Source organism: Myripristis murdjan, chromosome 8 (assembly GCF_902150065.1).
Source record: "Myripristis murdjan chromosome 8, fMyrMur1.1, whole genome shotgun sequence".
Classification (NCBI taxonomy): Eukaryota; Metazoa; Chordata; class Actinopteri; order Holocentriformes; family Holocentridae; genus Myripristis; species Myripristis murdjan.
Window position 1 is genome coordinate 32,829,516 of NC_043987.1, and position 24,470 is coordinate 32,853,985.

At 38.6% G+C, this 24,470-nt stretch overlaps 1 protein-coding gene and 1 gene segment (V, D, J or C); both read left to right on the plus strand.

Annotated features, from left to right (window-relative positions):
• LOC115363486 (uncharacterized) overlaps positions 1–24,470 on the plus strand; it is a 381,300-nt gene that overhangs the window by 38,656 nt on the left and 318,174 nt on the right. The window lies entirely within an intron of this gene.
• LOC115363579 (Ig heavy chain V region 914-like) lies at positions 13,944–14,457 on the plus strand. The segment is given in 2 exon segments: positions 13,944–13,989; positions 14,138–14,457. Coding segments are annotated over 2 exon segments (366 nt in total).

Below are 24,470 nucleotides of genomic sequence, written 5' to 3' on the forward strand. Positions count from 1 at the left end.
GGCATCTCGGTACGCTTCAAGTGATTTTTTTTTTTTTTTTTTTTTTTTTCTCTTGTTTTCCTCTGTTTTCTCTTTTTGTGAACCGTACAGGGAAAATCTTCAGTCATCTTCTTTGTTTTTCAGTGACTCCAGCATCATGTCAGACAGTTGGAGTGTATGTTCAGGGCCCACCTCTCCAGCAGCTGCAGAAAAATGATCATGTGACCATCACCTGTCTTCTAGTTGGTGCAAATCTTGAAGACTTCTCCGTTACTTGGAAAGTAGGTGATGCAGAGGTGTTGGAGAATGAGGCCAAACGACCACTACTCCATCACAGCAATGGGACTGCCACTTTGCAGAGCTCCCTGAAAGTATCATCACAGGTCTGGAATTCATATACACAAGTGTCTTGTAAGGCTAAGCACCGATGTTTCGACCAGGGCTACGAGGACCATACAAGCAAAAGCAGAGGTAGCATCACACATGACATTCCTGCAGCTGATTGTTTCACTTTGTGATGTTCTGCCAAGTTTAATATGACATGACAAGACTGCAGCAATGATGATGATTGATGATGACTGAAACAAAAAAGCCAAAATACAAACCCTTGTTAACTGTTAACTTCTTCTGTGTTTCCTCAGATCTAAATCAACCAACTGTGAAGCTGATACAGCCAAGTGACGCTGAACTGTCAGAGTCCAAGACCACCACACTTGTCTGTCTCGTCTCTGGGTTCTCCCCACCTAACATCATGGTGTACTGGGAGAAGGATGGCCACAAGCTGTCATCATCTCACTACACCAACAGCCCTGCTTGGAAAGACCCAGGGAGCAGCACTTATTCCCTGAGCAGCTCACTGAACACATCCCCAACAGAGGACCAGAAACCCACTTATTCTTGTGTTGTCATACACGAGTCATCTGAAAAGCCACTGAGGAGCACCATAGAGGAAGTGTTTGGTAAGCAGGGAGCCAATATAATGTAGAAACGCAGCTCTGTTGTGTCCATCACATCCAAGAGTGTCTAATCTTTTTCATGTTCCAAGATTACTGAATAGTAATTATGGTTGTCTGTCTCGCTCCAAAACATTTCTTGCAAGAATTTTCTTTGCTGTCTTTCTGCATTTTGTTAAATCACAACACAATAATTACTGCAAGTGTTACAGATAACTCTTCAAGCTGTTTTGCCATTACATTAAAGTAAAATTCATGGAGAAAGATATCATCAGTACTGATCCATCACATGTATATGACTATATTCGCAGCTTCGGTGAGCCTCTCCCGACCTTCAGCCACCTTGCTGCAAGGCTCTGGTGAGCTTGTGTGCCTGGTTACTGATTTCAGCCCTGCATCCATCAACATCACCTGGCTTCTCGATGGCACCACTAAGCTGTGGGACTACAACACCAGTGAGGCCCACAGAGGCCCAAAAGGGAAATTCAGCATCCAAAGCCGACTTCGTGTGTCCCCAGTCAACTGGCAACGTGGGGCAGTGTACACCTGCAGGGTGACACATTCAAACACCACCTTAGCCCTGGATATCACCAAACCAGGTGCCAGTTTGTCTATCATATCTTTGATACAGATAATGGCATCGTCCCTCTTGGTTTGTGGTGCAGTAATTTCTGTGTTGGTAACTAACAGATGTAATATCAATCCCTGTTATAGAGGTCCTGGATGAAGGCATGTTCTTTTACGACATCGTACATGATGTTGTCACTGAGGACTTGAGCCAGGGCAGCTGGTATATGGCTGTCACCTTCCTCCTCCTGCTGTTAATCTCCCTCATCTATAGCATGTTGGTGACCCTCATTAAGGTGAGAAGAATGAGGTGTGAATGTCTAAGGTGGTTTTGCAGAACTTTGTGTCACTGTAATGCTTCCTGTAATTGAGTAGCTGCATGCAGTCAGTCGTGTTTGATGTGGTCTACTGACTTTAGACCACAATCTGTTTGGAATCTCAAAACAGCAGTTCACCCACAAACCCAAAAAGGTTGTCATTATCCACTCACCCTCATGGAAATGAAATGATGCTGAGGTTTCTGTGCCAGTGTAACATGCAGCCAGTTAGCCAGTGCTGCTCCACAGTACTCTTCTCTACAACTGTAGAGGAGAAAGAGTTGGCAGCTACTGCACGAGTGCAGAAAGTCCAGGACTTAATGAGGTAAATACTGGACCGACACTGGACTCATCTGGATTCACAACACACGGATGATGCTCTTTGTTGTAATTTTATCATCATTTCTGTATTTTTGGAAGACTAAAGAAACAGTCTTCACTACCACATTTTTTTTCTTGCTAACTTGGTGCATCATATTGGCATACACACTTTACCAGTGTTTCAATCTGACATGATGGTGAGGACATAAAGGCATAATTGATTATTGATTGAATTTGTTCATTTACTTTTTTTTTTTTTTTTTTTTTTTTTTGTCTTATGAAATTTACACTTTATTAGCTGGTGAGCCATCGTCAATATCAAATCAAAACCCCAAATGAATGCTGGTATTATGTCTTTCATGATGCCTCTGTCTGTGTCCACACATAACTCACCTCTATGTTTATATATTCATTTAGGTTTACATTTTTTAAAGTGTTGTAAAATAACTGACAAATTTTCCCACCTTTTTCTTTTCAGATTAAATGATCATGACCCCTGGAGAGATCCCATCTCATGACCTGAATGTGAAGTCGACGTTTAATTTTCTGTTTTATATGGTTTGTTAGTACTGTCATCATTTCCCTGTAGGATGCTCAGTTCTGTATTTGGTGAGGCATGTTCATGTTGGTAGTCTGTTCTTACAGGTTGGAAAAATAAAACTTAAGATGTTGAGAGCAAAGTCTGTCATACTTTCTCCTCTTTGAGCACCTTGACACTAGCAGTTACACAAGCTTCAATTTATTCATTTATTTATTTATTTATTTTGGTGATTAATATAAAACTAGAAAAACGCAGTTTCTAGAGAAACTGCGTGGGCAAGTTCGAAGCAGCGAGATATTTGGGGTCACTGCTATTGAAAACAAAACAGCAGCAATAAACAGCCTTTCCCACCATCTCTATAACCCCCTGGCTTTATGCTGCATGTCCTTTAATATATGAAGGACGAAAAATGACAAAACAATAAATAAATAAATAAATAAATACACATATAAATATACAAATGCATAAATAATTAAATTAATAAATATTTCTACATGTATTTAATTATTTCTGTATTTATTGATGCTTTTATTTATTTATTTATTTGTGTATTTATGCATTTATGTATATATGTATTTATTTATTTCTACATTTATTTATTCTTTTGTGTATTTATATATTTTATTATATAAATTTATAATATTATAATATTATTTAGTTATATTTTTATGTATTTCTACATTTATTCATTTAATTATTCCTTCATTTATTTCTACATTTATTTATTTATTCCATTTATTTCTGTATTTCTGCATTTACACATTTATTTATTTCTATTTTATTGTATTTGTGTGTATTAAAAAAATAATAAAAATATTTTTTAAAAATGTAAAAATAAATATATAAATACACAAATGAATAAATGAATGTAGAAATATATATATATATATATATATATATATATATATATATATATACATAAATAAATGTAAAAATAAATAAATACATACATAAATGTATAAATATACAAATAAATAAATAAATGCATGAAATAAATTAATAAATAAATATTAATTTAATTATTTATGCGTTTATATATTTATATGTGTATTTATTTATTTATGTATTGTTTTGTCAATTTTCGTCCTTCATATTAATAACCCCAGTGTCAGATTTACACCAAGCGGCTAGTAAACGGGAATTTAAGCCAGGCTCTAAAAGCTGATATACTTTTCATTCTAACACTGGAAATATGTAATTTTCATCAGTTTAAAAAAAAAAAAAAAAAAAAATCAGGTGACAACGTAGCTATGTAGATTACCAAAATGTGATAAGATTATCCAAATAACGTCTATTTGGAAATTTGATCTGATGTTTTCGGAGAAGCCAAACAACTCTCAATGTAGCCACAGTATATGATAGAAACGTTTCCGTTTTTTTCCAAAATAAAAGCTTTCTCTCCTGACACAAGCGCTGGCATGTGACAATGCTCCCTCTTGTGGCAGAAATGGGTATCAACTCCCGTGCCAGAAGCAATACACACATAAATTTAAACTGTGAAAAATATTATGAAAAAAGTATAAAATGATACGAAAAAGTTGAAAAGAAAAAACAAATGAAACGGACACTTAACACTTTCCAGTTTGTAGGGAGTTTCTAGTTGAAAGTAATTTAAAAAAAAAAAGAAGAAGAAGAAGAAAAAAGAAAAACACTGAATTATGACGAATCCATACCATTCATTCCATGGGAGAAAAATTTGTAGAAAAAAGTTGAATAACTCAAAATTTAAATACAATATCACACCATTAAGCTGTTTTTTTTTTTTGTTTGTTTGTTTGTTTGTTTTTTCTTAAGTTTTAACAAAAATTTTAGCTTAAAGTATGAAGGAGCACATATGGTCTCACAGATTGGCTGTATTACTGATTGTGTCCACAAGAGGGAGACATAGTTGTGCAATCAGCAGCAGTGATTTGTTAGTTCCCATGTGAAAGGCTCGTCATGTGCAGTAATGTGCTCTGCTATGTATGCAGCTGGTCACAGGTCTGGGATCATGACCATCATTATTGTTACCTGTCACTCTATCAGCACCATCATACACATCATCATCATCCACGTGGTCATTGTGATGATCAGTATTTTCAGTTTTATCTTAATTTAAAAAATAAAACAAGAAAAATGCAGTTTCTAGAGAAACTGCGTGGGCAAGCTGGAAGCAGCAAGATAGTTGGAGTCAACGCTGTTGAAAACAAGCTTAAAGAAGCTGGAAATCACAATTAAGCTTTGCTGTTACAGCAGGATATTGTATCCCTTATAAATTATCCCAAGCGACATGGGAGTCAAAGTAAGACTTAATGATTCTTGATGTTCAGTTTTATTCCAACAACAGGCCAAACACAGTGTGACTTCCACGGGTTGCTCTGTGACTCTGGCATCACGGTGCTCTTCTGTAACGCTGTACAGCTTCGAGATGCGACTCCACGTAAGGTGAGAGAAGCCAAACACATCCACTGTGACTGTGGCGAGTTATCTACAGCCTCAGCCGGAGGCTGCCAGGCTCAGCTTTGCCTCCCTGTTGCTCCCCATTTCATTACTGCTGCATTCCCAGCAGGATACCAGGCGATTCAAACGCACATGAGCTCTGTGGCTCCCTACACGGCTCAGCCAAAGTTAGCTTAGCTGCCATATTTACAAGGATAACAACATAAGTCACACTGAACATTCACAGCAGCAATAAACAGCCAACTTTCCCACCATCTCTATAACCCCCAGGCTTTACGCTGCACATGATGTCCTTTAATAACCCCAGTTTCAGATTTACACCAAGCGGCTAGTAAACGGGACTTTAAGCCAGGCTCTAAAAGCTGATATACTTTTCATTCTAACACTGTAAGTATGTCACTATAATCAGTTTAAAACATTTTTCAGGTGACAACGTAGCCATGTAGATTACCAAAATGTGATAAGTTTATCCAAATAACGTCTGTTTGGAAATTTGCTCCGATGTTTTCGGAGAAGCCAAACAACTTTGAAGCTAGTCGCAGTATAAGGTAGGAACGTTTCCGGTTGATTCCAAAATAAAAGCTTTCTCTCCTGACACAAGCGCTAGCGTATGAGAATGCTCCCTCTTGTGGCAGAAATGGGTAACAACTCCCGTGCCGGAATCAATGCACTCATAAACTTAAACTGTGAAAAATATAATTTAAAAAAGTATGAAATGATACGAAAAAGTTGAAAAGAAAAAAAAAATGCAACGGATGCTTAACACTTTCCAGTTTGTAGTGAGTTTCTATCTGAAAACAAGTAAAAAAAAAAAAAAAAAAGAAAAACACTGAATTATGAGGAATCCGTACCATTCATTCCATTGGGGAAAAATGTAGAAAAAAGTTGAATAACTCAAAAATTGAAATACAAGCAAATATCACACCATTAAGCTTTATTTTTTATTTTTCATTTTTTATTTTTTTAAGTTTTAACAAAAATTTTAGCTCAAAGTATGAAGGAGCAGATATGTGCCAAAAAAACGTGGAGAATAATAATAAAGACTGTGTATAACATGAGTGTGCAAGCCTCCAGCTTGCCCACTAATAAAACACGATTTTCTCCAGAGGAACACATGTTGTTTTACTGTATTAGCATCAGGTGTGGTCTCACGGATTGGCTGTATTACTGATTTTGTCCACAAGAGGGAGACATAGCTGTGCAATCAGCAGCAATGATTTGTTAGTTCCCATGTGAAAGGCTCGTGATGTGCAGTATTGTGCTCTGCTATGTATGCAGCTGGTCACAGGTCTGGGATCATGACCATCATTAGTGTTACCTGTCACTCTATCAGCGCCATCATACACATCATCATCATCATACTCATCATCATCATCATCATCATCATCATCATCATCATCATCCACATCGTCCTTGTGATTTTCAGTATTTTCAGTTTTATTTTGATTTAATTAAAAAAGAAACTGATCAGGGAAACGCATCACTTCCACACAATTTGAGGAAAAAATATGTTATGTGATGTCATGGTGCAAAGATGGAGTTAAAATAATTTAATTAAATAAGACATTGAAATTAAAACAGTTAAAACAAAATTTAAATGAATACTAATAGTTAAAAGCAGATTAATCTTACAAGACATAAATGTTTATTTTCCTTTCTTATTACATTAAATGTTATTGATACTTTTATTGATTTCCAATATCATGACGATTCAATATCATTCAAATTCTGATTTGTCTAGTTGTATGATCTGGTTACTTCTTGGACCAGTACACACACACACACACACACACACACACACACACACACACACACACATAAATCTCCATGTTTATATTTCCGTCTTCCTGGTTATGTTCATGTTGGTCGTCTATTCTCAGAGTTTGAAAAAATCAAACTTCATATTTTGAGAACAAAGTCTGTCACACTTTCCCCTCATTGAATACCATGAAACTAGTAATTACACAAACTTACTTTTTTTTTTTTTTTTAAGTGTGTGTGTGTGTGTGTGTGTGTGTGTGTGTGTGTGTGTGTGTGTGTGTGTGTGTGATTAATATAAAACATTGTTTTCTCTAGGAGAACACATGGTGTGTTACTGTGTTAGAATCAGCTGTACGCTCAGAGCTTTGCTGCACTACTGACTCTGACCACAAGAGGGAGACATAGTAGCTCTGACCTCTCCATCTTCTGAATAACAGCCACAGCCGATGGGACTGTCCGAAGTTTTAGATTCAGCTTCTGACTCGTCTGTCAGTCTGAATGACAACTAATGGGAACATACACTCAGAGGCCACTTTATCAGGTCTACCTGTACAATCTAATGCAGTTCAATGCAACAGCTCTGCCATAAATTCTACCTTTTAAGAAAGTTAATAATGCTCAGTTTTTGTTGACATTGTGGAGAATGTGTCAATTTAATTCTGTGTTTATTATTGAGTTCTTATTATTGAGTTTTTCCTCTTTGGGCTCTGTGGGCACTAGTCGTCAGACAAGACAAGAAAGACCGATGCGTATGAACTGATGAATCCCCTTGGATAACAGACGAAACGTCTTCCTGACACAAATACGAGTCCAGTTGCCTACAATTCAATTTTGCCCAAAGAGAACGATGGCCTGGATGAATGAGAATATCCATAGACATATTGAGTTTGTCGTTTTCCAAAATCTTGTTCTGGACTGCATTATATTTTGAGGCGTTTCTAATTTTTGGTCCTCCCCATTTATATACATGAGGGGGACAGAATATTAGAAACACCTCTCAATAAAATACAGTCCAGAACAACAGCACCACTAACTATGAGCTAAAGGCCAAACATAGAAATGAATAAACATCTCTATTACTGTGACAAAAAGAAAACATGAGCATTACAGGCATCATAAAAGTAAATTTTATGGCAGAACAGTTGAATTGGATTGTATTGGATTCTGAAGGTGGACCTAATAAAGTGGCCATGTAAAGTAACAAGTGTGTATCATAACGAACATTAGGAGTTAGGAATTAACCTTGAATCAAACATCGGATGCTTGAGGTACAACAACCCATCCTCCTTTTATGTGATGTGAGAGTTGTGCTGTATGCAAAGCTGACTTCCTTCTAGTCTGCTATAAACACTTGATATCACACTGTCAGCTGAGGCAGACCAAGAGAAGCTCCCACCAGTTGACCTTCAACACCAAGCATGTTCTCTGTAGCTCTGCTGCTGCTGCTGGCTGCTGGATCCTGTGAGTCTCTTTGAGGGACAAACACACACTCTATCATCACACTGCACCACTTCTTTATTATTATTACACTGTCAGATACACTGATATGTTCGATATTTTCTCCTCCACAGGTGTGAAATGTGAAACGTTGACACAGCCAGCGTCTCTGACTGTTCAGCCAGGTCAAACTCTGACCATCACCTGTCAGGTCTCTTATTCTGTTAGCAGTGATTACACAGCTTGGATCAGACAACCTGCAGGGAAAACACTGGAGTGGATTGGGCAGAAATTTACTAGCTATGAAGATTACAAAGATTCACTGAAAAACAAGTTCAGTATTTCCTTAGACTCTTCCAGCAACACAGTGACTCTAACTGGACAGAATGTGCAGCCTGAAGACACTGCTGTGTATTATTGTGCCAGAGAGCCACAGTGACACAAACCATTGGTAGAGCTGTACAAAAAGCCCTCAGTCCCTGAACACTTGGAACATGAAGCCACCAGAGGAGGCAGCCTCACACCACTAACGTTCAAGACATCTTCCCTTATGAAAAGGCAAAATGTTTCAAATTCAAAATATATTTATTTGGTCGTTATTCCCAATCAAAGTTGATTTAAGAAAAAAATTGATGGGTTAAATTATTTAATTGTAATAAACCATTTTACTGTAGCGCAGTATGTAATGGAATGATATATTTGCATCATATGATGACACATCATTGTATTGTATGATTAGTTGCTGAAAAATTACAACTTTTCTTATCCTCTGACAGATGCTTGTGATGATGGGCTATATGAATTAAAAAAAAAAAAAAAAAAAAACTTGAATAGTATTCATCGTGGGGCTCTACAAAAATCCAAATTTTATCCAGATTACATCCAATCTTTAGAGTCCATTTGCACAATAAACATTCATTCTTAAATTGTACAAAATGACTGACAGACTAATACACTGCAGTGCTGTCGTCCCTCCCTGTGAGGAGGAGTCAATGCAAAACTTTGATGTTTCCCATCTCTACTTATGTGACTGCAGAGAGGATGACAGACAACAGTGGCCACACACTTTAACATGATGGGCTATAGGACAGGACTGCTGCTTTTAACTCTCTGCTGGGCAGGTCAACATTTTCACTCACCTGGATTTGACAGCGTCTTCATTCAAATCCGTACTTCATGCATGTGATGCTTTTCTGTTTTGTGTTGCCAGGTGTTGATGGTCAGACTCTGACACAATCTGAACCAGTGGTTAAAAAGCCTGCAGAGTCCCACACATTGACCTGCACAGCCTCTGGATTCACATTCAGTGACTATGACATGAACTGGATCAGACAGGCTCCTGGGAAAGGACTGGGGTGGATTGCAATTATCAGCACCACTAGTGGTACCATCTACTACTCCCAGTCAGTCCGTGGCCGGTTCACCATCTCCAGAGACAACAGCAGACAGCAGGTGTATCTCCAGATGAACAGTCTGAAGACTGAAGACTCTGCTGTTTCTTATTGTGCTCGACAGCCACAGTGACTGGAGTTGGTGGAGCAGCTGTACAAAATCCTCCAGTCCTCATCCTCACTGCTCTGTTAGGGTAGAAGTACGACGGGGCTTCAAATGAATGTTTCCTGAAACAGAAAGAGAGAGGGGGGTGGGATTTGAACACATTGTATTTCTCTCATGACAAAGCATCATAAACAAAATGAAATATCGACAACTTTCATGATGAAGACATTTAAAAGATCAAATCATGATGATGAATTCTACACCAAAACCAGCACAACATTGTGGTTGCTGAAAACATCACCCAAACTGTAAATAAAGGAAAGCACCTGCTCCACAACATTCAAACAGAACTATCTTTAAAATGTCACACAAATATAGCATCCATTCACGACATTCCCATACAACAATGCATAACAAGGATAGTCATTTTCAGAAAGTAGTTTCTGCCCTGATTCTGCACTGCCCTCTTCTGAAAGTCTGACAACAAACTTAATGTCAAACCTATGTCTTTATATAAATGAAAAAAAATGAAATTAACAATTTCAGAAATATCTGAAATTATTATTTTTTTTTGTGGAAATCTGCATGCTTTAGAAACATGATCACATTTGATATATCAAAACATCCTCAATAATGAAATGCTGAAATCATCATTTGAGAGAACATGTTTAGTTTGAATAAACAATTTAGCCTAATGGAATTGTCTACCTCACATGCCTCAATAAAACTATAACCATACAGCAGTATATGTATTGTTATTGGAACAGGAAACTGAGCAGATTATTGCAGAAAAAGACTCAACAGGTTGATTTAAAACCCCAACAGCAGGCAGAGCTGATTTCCAGGCAACAAAAAGTGTTTTCTCTCTCTCCAGAGATCCCAGCAGTCAGCAGGTGGATTAAAGTGATGTGGCACAGTCACACACATTAGAGGACTGTCATACTTGGGACAAAACTACTACCTCAGTTTAGATCCACTGCTGAGGAGATCCTCTTCAGTCGTATGTTTGATTGTATGCAAAGTGTCCTTCCTGGTTCCTCTGCTATAAAGAGTTGATATGAGGCTGGAAGTTGAAAGAAAAGAGGAAGAGCAGCTCCCACCAGTTCAGCTTCAACACAAACCATGTTGTCTGTAGCTCTGCTGCTGCTGCTGGCTGCTGGATCCTGTGAGTCTCTCTGGATTTGACATCACATTTACAAAACCAGCAGCTCTTCTGGTGCCATGTAACTGGATATCTTGACTTTAAAAATGTTTGTGTTTTCCACAGGTGTGAAATGTGTCACGTTGACACAGCCAGCGTCTCTGACTGTCCAGCCAGGTCAAACTCTGACCATCACCTGTCAGGTCTCTTATTCTGTTAGTGACTATTCCACAAATTGGATCAGACAGCCTGCAGGGAAAGCAATGGAGTGGATTGGATGGGGTAGAGTGGGTTACAGCCCTGGCTACAAAGATTCACTGAAAAACAAGTTCAGTATTTCCTTAGACTCTTCCAGCAACACAGTGACTCTAACTGGACAGAATGTGCAGCCTGAAGACACTGCTGTGTATTATTGTGCCAGATATCCACAGTAACACAAAGCATTGGTGGAGCTGTACAAAAACCCCTCAGTCCCTGAACACTTGGAACATGAAGCCACCAGAGGAGGCAGCCTCAGACCACTGACACATTCAAAGACACTTCCCTGAGGTAAAAAAAAACAAACAAACAAAAAAAAAAAAAAACTCCTCAGTGTATTTGTTTCCAGGACAGGGGAAAAAAATCCTTACACAGACTGACACCACAGATTAATGTAATGCCATGTGGTTCCCTGATGTCTTCAAAACTGAATTCATGTACCATTCAGGAGAAGTCATTTTCACAGTGGGCCAGGTTTGACTCCAACCAGGGCGTTTTACTATCATCAGGTAAATATATGTGGAACAACTATGTGCTTCTTTCCTTCAAAACATAAATCAATCAGTCTGATTTCCATTATAATGACAAAGTGACAAGAATGTTAGTGTGACCACAGACACATCCAGTCCAACACAGACACTTAGAGGACAGAGTGTGTGGACTGAAAATGCAGCTGTGTGTTTGTGTGAGCAAGAGACTCTGTCCCCTGGAGACACCGAGCTACAAACAAGTGGCTCACATGGAGAAAGAAGATCAGACAAACATGCAGCCAAACATCATATTCATGTGTTTATTAACAGACACAGTTTGGCAATGATGCAATGCAACAATTATTGATCATGAATACTGTAAATCTGTGTTAGTCAATGTAATTGAAGAAAGTGGTGCCAGTAGGCTTACTTGGTGTATAGTGTCTTTAAGTTAAAAAAAAAAAAATAAAAAAAAAAAAACATTGTGAAAATGTAATGTCACAAAAAGTGCACAAGTTTTAGTTTTTCATTTTGAGGAAATTTTCAGTGAAGGCTGCAGAATGTGGATTAAATTAGTGAGCTCAGTGGTTTGACTTCACTGAACAACTGCCCAAAAAAATGATGGACTTTTTTCATCTCATGCCTCAATCCATCGTTGGTAAATGAAAATTATTCCTATTGTGAGAATTTGATTGCACATACATTGTAATTGTATTTCATTGAGAGGTTATTTATTTGTATGCTGTTGATTTAAATATAATTAAATGAATACAGTTTTTCTCCTCAACATGCAAATGAGTGTGTGAGTCTGAGCCCATAAGGAGGAGAAATGTGTGTGTGTGTCAGTCAGAGGACAGAAGAGCTGACATCAGATCAGCTTCAGCATAAACCATGTTCTCTGGAGCTGTGATACTGCTGCTGGCAGCTGGATCCTGTGAGTAGCTTTCAGTGGATTCCTACTAATAAACCCATCATAAAGGCTGCAGAGTGACATGAATGATGTGGATCATCCTGATGTTTGTCTCCACAGGTGTGTACAGTATTGATCTGATCCAGCCAGACTCAGTGGTTGTGCAGCCTGGACAGTCTTTGTCCATCACCTGTCAGCCCTCTGGCTATGCCGTGACTGATAACAGCTATGCAACAGGTTGGATCAGACACTGTAAAGGAAAACCAATGGACTGGATTTTCCATCAGTGGGGTGGAGGCAGCTTTCCTCAAAATAATGCTCTGAAGAACAAATTCAGCTACAGCAGAGACACTTCTGCTGGAACGGTGACTATGAAAGGGCAGAATCTGCAGCCTGAGGACACAGCTGTGTATTATTGTGTTCGCTGTCCCACAGTGATACAAACCACCAGCAGACCTGCACAAAAACCCAACACACTGCATCACTCAACCACACACACAAACACATGTTGTACTGGGTGTAGATCTTAGTGTATGTTGAAGAATAAGCTTCTTTTATGATTCACTCTAAAAAGATTTGTCTGAACAGAAAAGTTTTTAGCAGGAAATAAATGTGTTTTTTTGTTCTTCTAAGAGGCTTTGAACATATGATTGTTGTGTTTCTATGTTTGTGTTTTTACTGGGTATGAGATGACCAAAGTTTAATCCTATTTGAACCACAAAGTTACTTTTTTTTATAGATGGGCAAATAAATACACAGAGCATTTTATTTTTGTTTACATTTTGAGAATTTCACCAATAAATCAAAACTTAATCATGATATTTAAGTTAACAACTGAAAGTATTTGTTTTTTATTTATTTGCCCCACCAAATCAAATGAATAAGATAAAAGTTAGGCAGTCACATTTGCTTTTTAGTTGAATTTAGAGGAGGTGCTTCATTTGTGAAAATGTATCCAAATATTTTGTAGCACAATGTATTTCTTGATGAACATTATTAAATATATTTGGTGTAATAAAAGAGAGGGGTATCCTAAACACAATGGATTTTATATATATTAAAATTCATCTTTATTTTAACTTTTTTTGGCCTTGTATCCATCCAACTTCCATGTGCCTTACAGTCCCTTTCATTGCATGATGTACCCTTCTTAGCCAAAGACAGAACAGTCACTGATACTTTCCTTCTCTCCTGATAGAGAGAGTCTATTGAGAGAGTCTATTGAGAGAGTCCCTCCCTCCTAAATTCCCCATGCAAATCCAGAGTGTCAGAGTGTGTACTTGTGTCCTCCTGCTGACTTGTTGTCTTGTTCTTTTGGGTGGAGCAGCTGAGTTCACATCTTCAGCCTCAGGATGATGGACAAACTCTCTCTCCTGCTCACAGCTCTCTGTCTGCCATGTGAGTTGTCATGTTTCATACTGCTATACTGATATCATGACAAATACATTGATTGTTATGTTTTACTACTTCTGACTCTCTCTCTCTCTCTCTCTCTCTCTCTCTCTCTCTCTCTTTCTCCTGTGTTTTTGTCCTTGTTCTCTGTCAGACTTGAATGGCCAGGCTATGGAGTCCATTCCCTCCAGTCCGGTGCTGAAAAAGCCTGGGGAAACTCTCAGTCTTTCCTGTAGGGGAACTGGCTTCACTTTCAGCTGCTGTGTTATGAGCTGGATAAGACAACCTGCAGGAAAAGGACTGGAATGGATAGGGAGCGGTTACTCTGATGCCAGTCGCAACACTTACACAAGCAGTGTGCAAGGACGCATAGAAATCAGTAGAGATGACAGCAACAGCATGGTGTATATGAGACTGTCCAACTTAAAGCCAGAGGACTCTGCAGTGTATTTCTGTGCCAGAGAGCCACAGTGATGTGAATGAGCAGAGGAGCTTAACAAAAACCTCAATCAATTTATCTTTACATAGATCACCAGGGGGCAGCAGCAGATCAGACATGTGATGACACTAAGAACACACACACACACACACACACACACACACACAAAAATTTAATATCATTTGAGGGTCCTACCAGCATGTGCTGCAGCACTGTAATGGTTAACAAAATCTTGATGGAGCAGATTTGAACCCAAATGAACATATTTGAATATGATACTTTATGGCTATTAGTTTAAAGCACCATGTGGGTTGTTGAACAAATGCTCAGATGAATTTGATCAAGATGAAAAATAAAATGAAAACGTTGAGGAGAATCTCCATTATTATGAGGATATGAGGAGTTTTAAATACTATACATGCACATATTATGCAGAAAACAATAAAATACTTTCTCAGCCTCTCCTGCCTCACTAGATATCGTGTACTCTTCTAATTTCAATTTCATTCCAAGGTATGCAAATATCATTCAGCCTGGCTTGGTTACCAAACCATGGTGTTAAAATTATACAAATTGTTAGAAAATTGATTGAATAAACAGTTTTAAGACAACAATTGGCAATCCATGCTTTCAGTGCACGTAATACAACAGTCCATCCTCCTTTTATGTCATGTGAGTGTTGTGCTGTATGCAAAGCTGACTTCCTTCTAGTCTGCTATAAACACTTGATATCACACTGTCACACTCACAAGCATGTTCTCTGTAGCTCTGCTGCTGCTGCTGGCTGCTGGATCCTGTGAGTCTCTTTGAGGGACAAACACACACTCTATCATCACACTGCACCACTTCTTTATTATTATTCCACTGTCAGATACACTGATATGTTGAATATTTTCTCCTCCACAGGTGTGAAATGTGAAACGTTGACACAGCCAGCGTCTCTGACTGTCCAGCCAGGTCAAACTCTGACCATCACCTGTCAGGTCTCTTATTCTCTTGACTATTACACAGCTTGGATCAGACAGCCTGCAGGGAAAGGACTGGAGTGGATTGGAATGAAACATACTAGCGCTGAATACTACAAAGATTCACTGAAAAACAAGTTCAGTATTTCTGTTGCCTCTTCCAGCAAGACAGTGACTCTAACTGGACAGAATGTGCAGCCTGAAGACACTGCTGTGTATTATTGTGCCAGAGATCCACAGTGACACAAAGCATTGGTAGAGCTGTACAAAAAGCCCTCAGTCCCTGAACACTTGGAACATGAAGCCACCAGAGGAGGCAGCCTCACACCACTAACATATTCAAGGCCACTTCCCTGATTAAGAGGCAAAATGATAATGAATACTGAAATATATATATTTGGTCTTCATTCCCAATTAAAGTTGATATAAAAGATACTGATGGGAGGCTAATTTATTCATTTGTAATAAATCCTTATCCTGTAGTGCTGTATGTAATGGAATGATATAATTACATGGTATGATAACAAATCATTGTGTTGTATGATTAGTTGCTGACTAATTACAACTTTTCTTATTCTCTGACAGATGCTTGTGATGATGGGCTGTATAAATAAATAAACTTGAACTTGAATGGTATTCATCTTGGGGTTTAAAAAAATCCACGTTTTATCCAAATTAAATTCAATCCTTAGAGTCCCTTTGCACAATAAACATTCATTAATAAATTGTACAAAATGACTGAGTGGCCAATCCACTGCAGTTCTGTCATCCCTCCCTGTGAGGAGGAGTCAATGCAAAACTTTGATGTCTCCCATCTCTACTTATGTGACTGCGGAGAGGATGACAGACAACAGTGGCCACACACTTTAACATGATGGGCTATAGGACAGGACTGCTGCTTTTAACTCTCTGCTGGGCAGGTGAACATTTTCACTCACCTGGATTTGACAGCGTCTTCATTCAAATCCGTACTTCATGCATGTGATGCTTTTCTGTTTTGTGTTGCCAGGTGTTGATGGTCAGACTCTGACACAATCTGAACCAGTGGTTAAAAAGCCTGCAGAGTCCCACAGACTGACCTGCACAGCCTCTGGACTCTCATTCAGCAACTACTGGATGGCCTGGGTCAGACAGGTTCCTGGAAAAGGACTGGAGTGGATTGCAACTATCACACATGATAGTGGCAGCACCTACTACTCCCAGTCAGTCCAAGGCCAGTTTACCATCTCCAGAGACAACAGCAGACAGCAGCTGTATCTCCAGATGAACAGTCTGAAGACTGAAGACTCTGCTGTGTATTATTGTGCCAGAGAGCCACAGTGACACAAACCATTGGTAGAGCTGTACAAAAACCCCTCAGTCCCTGAACACTTGGAACATGAAGCCACCAGAGGAGGCAGCCTCAGTCCACTGATTAATTCAATGCCATGTGCTTCTGTGAGCAAGAGACATACACGCACACTTAATATCATTGGAACGTCCTACCAGCATGCACTGCAGCACTGTAATGGTTAATAACATGTCCAACAAAATCTTGATGGAGCAGATTTGAACTCAAATGAACATATTTGAATATGATACTTTATGGCTATTACTTTAAAGCACCATGTGGGTTGTTGAACAAAATGCTTAGTTGAATTTGATCAAGATGAAAAATAAAATGAAAATGTTGAGGAGAATCTCCATTATTACGAGGATATTAGGAGTTTTAAATACTGTAGGGGAGAGTGGGGTAAATAGTGCCAATTTTTACTTAAAGTGCCTTTAAAACGAGGGGATTACAGTAATGCCTCCAACTAAAATATGCACATATAGTTTAGGATGTTGTACATCCCTGGGAACAATCACTTTGGATCTTATATAAACTCTTTGAGAAATACAGCTTTCAAAAAAAACAAGTGGTTTTGTGGCACAACTTGCCCCCGGTGCGGGGTAAATTGTGCCATTAGAGAGAATACACTGGGGTAAATTGTGCCATTGATAATTGAAGTAAAACAGATCATTTTAATCTCACAAATGATAATGCTATATAAAAGCAAAACAAATTCAATACAAAATTATTTATTTAACATTTATTTATTATTTTAACAAGATCACAGGCCACTTTTCTATAACAAGGCCTAGCGCCACATGAACACATACCCAGAACAAAATAAAAATTCCAAAATGAGCACCTGGAAATCATCTTCATCTGAATCTGAATAGTTTTAATGATCAAAGGTAAGAAGACAATGTAAAATAACAATAAAATACAATAAAGTAATATATAGTATATAATCACAAGTTGTGCCACTGGCACAACTTACCCCAGGCCCTTTGGCACAAATTACCCCAAGCCCACCATTTTGAAAAAAATGCATCCCCCAGCTGTTTTGAGCTAACATCATGCTAACTGTATAGACTCATGGTGTAGCTTACTAAAGTACTAAAACCTGTGTGAACTGTTTTCAAAGTTTTCTATAATTGTTCAAACACAGCAATCAAAAAACCTTGATCATAGAAATTTTACTTTGGAGGGCAAAAAAATGTTTTTTGAAATTAAATGTGCTTACCTCTCAAGCCATGTGTCTCCCTTCTTTGCAGGATGAGTAAAATGGATGCCTCTTCTAAAATATGTGGTCACATGACCAACTTCTTCTATGGTTTTCTAGATAACAGGGGTGACACTACTTGCCCCTTGGCACAAATTACCCCACTCTCCCCTACATGCACATATTACGCAGAAATCAATTAAATACTTTCACAGCTTCTCCTGCCTCACTACATATCGTGTACTCTTCTCATTTTAATTACATTCAAAAGTAAAATAAACAGTTTTTCATTATTATTTTTTAAGGCAACAATTGAAAATCCATGCTTTCAGTGCACGTAATAGGACAGTCCACCCTCCTTTTATGTCATGTGAGTGTTGTGCTGTATGCAAAGCTGACTTCCTTCTAGTCTGCTATAAACACTTGATATCACACTGTCAGCTGAGGCAGACCAAGAGAAGCTCCCACCAGTTGACCTTCAACACCAAGCATGTTCTCTGTAGCTCTGCTGCTGCTGCTGGCTGCTGGATCCTGTGAGTCTCTTTGAGGGACAAACACACACTCTATCATCACACTGCACCACTTCTTTATTATTATTCCACTGTTAGATACACTGATATGTTGAATATTTTCTCCTCCACAGGTGTGAAATGTGAAACGCTGACACAGCCAGCGTCTCTGACTGTCCAGCCAGGTCAAACTCTGACCATCACCTGTCAGGTCTCTTATTCTCTTGGCTTTTACACAGCTTGGATCAGACAGCCTGCAGGAAAAACACTGGAGTGGATTGGACATAAAGATAGCTATGGCAATGAACGCTACAAAAATTCACTGAAAAACAAGTTCAGTATTTCCTTAGCCTCTTCCAGCAAGACAGTGACTCTAACTGGACAGAATGTGCAGCCTGAAGACACTGCTGTGTATTATTGTGCCAGAGATCCACAGTGACACAAACCACTGGTAGAGCTGTACAAAAACCCCTCAGTCCCTGAACACTTGGAACATGAAGCCACCAGAGGAGGCAGCCTCACAACACGTTCAAGACATCTTCCCTTATGAAAAGGCAAAATGTTTCAAATTCAAAATATATTTATTTGGTCATTATTCCCAATCAAAGTTGATTTAAGAAAAAAAATTGATGGGTTAAATTATTTAATTGTAATAAACCATTTTACTGTAGCGCAGTATGTAATGGAATGATATATTTGCATGATATGATAACACATCATTGTGTTGTATGATTACTTGCTGAAAAATGACAACTTTTCTTATCCTCTGACATATGCTTGTGATGATGGGCTATATAAATTTAAAAAACAAACAAACAAAAAAAAAAACTTGAATAGTATTCATCGTGGGGCTCTACAAAAATCCAAATTTTATCCAGATTACATCCAATCTTTAGAGTCCATTTGCACAATAAACATTCATTCTTAAATTGTACAAAATGACTGAGAGACTAATCCAATGCAGTGCTGTCGTCCCTCCCTGTGAGGAGGAGTCAATGCAAAACTTTGATGTTTCCCATCTTTACTTATGTGACTGCAGAGAGGATGACAGACAACAGTGGCCACACACTTTAACATGATGGGCTATAGGACAGGACTGCTGCTTTTAACTCTCTGCTGGGCAGGTGAACATTTTCACTCACCTGGATTTGACAGCGTCTTCATTCAAATCCTTCATGCATGTGATGCTTTTCTATTTTGTGTTGCCAGGTGTTGATGGTCAGACTCTGACACAATCTGAACCAGTGGTTAAAAAGCCTGCAGAGTCCCACAGATTGACCTGCACAGCCTCTGGACTCTCATTCAGCAGCAGCTGGATGAACTGGATCAGACAGGCTCCTGGAAAAGGACTGGAGTGGATCGCCCATATCGACATTGGTGGTGGCACCTACTACTCCCAGTCAGTCCAAGGCCGGTTCACCATCTCCAGAGACAACAGCAAACAGCAGCTGTATCTCCAGATGAACAATCTGAAGACTGAAGACTCTGCTGTTTATTATTGTGCTCGAGAGCCACAGTGACTGGAGTTGGTGGAGCAGCTGTACAAAATCCTCCAGTCCTCATCCTCACTGCTCTCTTATGGTGGCAGCATTTTATGACTGGGATTTTAAGGATTTTTCCAGAACAAATACTTATACCAAAGTTGAAAACATCATATTACCTTCATGACAGAGCATCATAAACACGATATCACGTAAATAGGTGATGGACAAATCCAAGCAATGAAATCATGACAATGAATTTTTCACAAAACCACCAAAACCAATAGTAACATTCTGCTTGCTGAATGCTTCACCCAAACCCTGAATAAAGGAAACACCAGCTGAACATATCAATCAAAATTATCTCTCTATCTGATGGGGAGTCACTGGTGAGTTACATTATTATTTGTTGAGATCATGCAGCAGTTCTTTTTTTTTAACATTAGAGGGCAGACAACACAACGTTGTGTCTCTCTTTGATTTCCTTAATGAGACACTCAGCTCCAATCAGCTCCAGTCTGTCACTGAATCTTACCTGACATTTGAACCACAGCACAAAAGACTGGTTAGAGTTTAATACTCAATAAAGGCCATATCTGGTCAAGAGAGGTGCTTTCATATATATATATATATATATATATATATATATATATATATATATATATATATATATATATATATATATATATATATATATTTATTTATTTTTTCTCAAATTGGATTCCTCTGAAATATCAGTTTGACTGACTATGTAATGTTCCTCTGTCAGTGACAGACACTGACTGAGCCTGAACCAGACGTCAAAAGTCCTGGTGAATCCCACTAACTGAGCTGCACATATTCTGGGTCCAGGGATTTTTTTCTCCTTAGCTGTTATTCTCTTTCTCCGCACTTCCTTTCCTGATGGTAAATCACATTGAACATATTTTTTTATAAAAGAAAAAGATGATTGCATGTATACACTTTCGTGTGCATAGATGACATAAATACATGAATGCACATATGTACGATGGAGAAAAAAATACAAATGAAACACTTGTCCAACCTCTCCTGCCTAATTACATATAGTGTACTCTTCTAAACTTGATGTCTTTCCAAAGCTTGCCAAGATAATAAAGCTTGGCATAATTATCGAAATAAATTTTAAAAACTGAGCCAAAATATCTTAGCTGTTAAAGGTCTTGTGAGAATAAACTTTTTCATTGATATTTTATAAGAAAAGAAAGAAATTGCCTATTCATACTGTAAACGTTCCTTACACACCAACCCATCTTCCTTTTCTGTCATGAGAGTGTTGTGCTGTATGCAAAGCTGACTTCCTTCTAGTCTGCTATAAACACTTGATATCACACTGTCAGCTGAGGCAGACCAAGAGAAGCTCCCACCAGTTGACCTTCAACACCAAGCATGTTCTCTGTAGCTCTGCTGCTGCTGCTGGCTGCTGGATCCTGTGAGTCTCTTTGAGGGACAAACACACACTCTATCATCACACTGCACCACTTCTTTATTATTATTCCACTGTCAGATACACTGACATGTTGATATTTTCTCCTCCACAGGTGTGAAATGTGAAACATTGACACAGCCAGCATCTCTGACTGTCCAGCCAGGTCAAACTCTGACCATCACCTGTCAGGTCTCTTATTCTGTTAGCAACCAACACACAGCTTGGATCAGACAGCCTGCAGGGAAAGGACTGGAGTGGATTGGATGGGCGAGAGTGGGTTACGCCACAGAATACAAAGATTCACTGAAAAACAAGTTCAGTATTTCCTTAGACTCTTCCAGCAACACAGTGACTCTAACTGGACAGAATGTGCAGCCTGAAGACACTGCTGTGTATTACTGTGCCAGATGACACAGTGACAGAAACCATTGGTAGAGCTGTACAAAAACCCCTCAGTCCCTGAACACTTGGAGCATGAAGCCACCAGAGGAGGCAGCCTCAGATCATCAACACATTCAAGGCCACTTCCCTGCGGAAGAGGCAAAATGATAATGAATATTGAAATATATATATCTGGTCTTCATTCTCAATCAAAGTTGATCCAAAAAATACTGATGGGAAGCTAATTTATTCAATTGTAATAAAACCTTTTATTGTAGCACAGTATGTAATGGAATGCTGTATTTGCATGATATGATAACACATCATTGTGTTGTATGATTAGCTGCTGACTAATTACAACTTTTCTTATTATTTGACAGATGCTTCTGATGATGGGCTGTATAAATTACAAAAAAAAACAAAAAAAAAACTTGAAAAGTATTTACATTGGGGTTCTACAAAAATCCATGTTTCATCCAGATTAAATCCAATCCTAAGAGTCCCTTTGCAAAATAAACATTCATTCTTAAATTGTACAAAATAATCGAGAGACTAATACACTGCAGTGCTGTCGTCCCTCCCTGTGAGGAGGAGTCAATGCAAAACTTTGATGTCTCCCATCTCTACTTATGTGACTGCAGAGAGGATGACAGACAACAGTGGCCACTCACTTGAACATGATGGGCTATAGGACAGGACTGCTGCTTTTAACTCTCTGCTGGGCAGGTCAACATTTTCACTCACCTGGATTTGACAGCGTCTTCATTCAAATCCGTACTTCATGCATGCGATGCTTTTCTGTTTTATGTTGCCAGGTGTTGATGGTCAGACTCTGACACAATCTGAACCAGTGGTTAAAAAGCCTGCAGAGTCCCACACATTGACCTGCACAGCCTCTGGATTCTCATTCAGTGACTACTGGATGGTCTGGGTCAGACAGGCTCCTCACTGCAAAAACTCAAAATCTTACCAAGATTATTTGTCTTATTTCAAGTCAAAAATGTCTTATTACTAGTCAAAATATCTCATTACACTTAAAATAAGACATGACCACCTCAGAAGTAACTTGTTTTTAGACAATTGTCTCTCGTTTCAAGTGAAAATTTGCTTGAAACAAGTGAAAATTTGCTTGTTTCATTGGCAAAATTTGTTTCTTGTTTCTAGCTAATTTTCACTTATTTCAAGTGAATTTTCACTTTTTCCACTGGCAAATTTTGCCAATGAAACAAGCAAATTTTCACTTGTTTCCAGTGAATTTTCACTGGAAACAAGTGAAAATTGTCTAAAAACAAGTTACTTCTGAGGTGATCATGTCTTATTTTAAGTGTATTGAGATATTTTGACTAGAAATAAGACATTTTTGACTTGAAATAAGACAAATAATCTTGATAAGATTTTGAGTTTTTGCAGTGCTGGAAAAGGACTGGAGTGGATTGCAACTATCAAGGGTGATAGTGGTGAGATCTACTACTGCCATTCAGTCCAAGGCCGGTTCACCATCTCCAGAGACAACAGCAGACAGCAGCTGTATCTGCAGATGAACTGTCTGAAGACTGAAGACTCTGCTGTTTATTATTGTGCTCGAGAGCCACAGTGACCCACGACGGAGCAAAGCTGTACAAAAACTGAACAAGTTAAACCAAGTCAAAGAGCTGCTGTCTGCTGTTCAATTTTACAGAAACAACTTGAGTGTACAACATTGTCAAAGCAAAGCACAGTCCCTGTAAAAATGTCCCCTTTGCCTCTGACAGGACAAAATAAAAACAAAAAAACATGTCTAAAATTAGACAATCAAATTTTTCAACCATAATTCAATAACTGATAAACAGGACAGATGAAATGACTGAAAACAAAATTTATTGACTGACTGTACTGGAACAGATTCCTCAGGACAGGGATGGTCAGGGTGAAACTGTGACACCCAGGAGCCTTGGACTGGTGGTGGTGGCGAGGTGGAGGAGCGAAGGCCTGAGACAACAAGAGACATATCTTTAAGTTCTCACTAGTGCGGACTAGAAGGACAGAAGCGCATGAACTGATGAAGCTCCTTGGATAAGAGGCAAAACGTCTTCCTAAGACAAATACAAGTCCAGTTGCCTACGATTCAATTTACCCAAAGAGAACGATGACCTGGATGAATGAGAATATCCATAGACATTTCTTTAAGTTGTGTGAGCAAACTGGCTGCAGCTGGACGGAGGCTGAGAGCCGGTGTGCAAGTTGAGTAATAAACCTTCAACACCTATTTATTTCAAAAAGGTAATTAACACAGGCAAGCCAGTTTTTGATACTTTTCTTTCATTTTCATTGAAAAGAGCAGATTACAGACTGAATTTGAAAAACAAAAAGATTCACAAACTTTTGTATCCATTTATGGTGTAAATGCAGAAATGCACATACATACTCTGCAGAAAACAATAAAAAACTGGGCCAATTTTTTAAGGTTGAGAAATTTTATTGATAATTTATTTAAAAAAAAAAAAGAAAGAAAGAAAGAAACTGTCAGTTCATACTTTAAATGCTTGTTACTCAACAACCCATCCTCCTTTTATGTCATGTGAGTGTTGTGCTGTATGCAAAGCTGACTTCCTTCTAGTCTGCTATAAACACTTGATATCACACTGTCAGCTGAGGCAGACCAAGAGAAGCTCCCACCTGTTGACCTTCAACACCAAGCATGTTCTCTGTAGCTCTGCTGCTGCTGCTGGCTGCTGGATCCTGTGAGTCTCTTTGA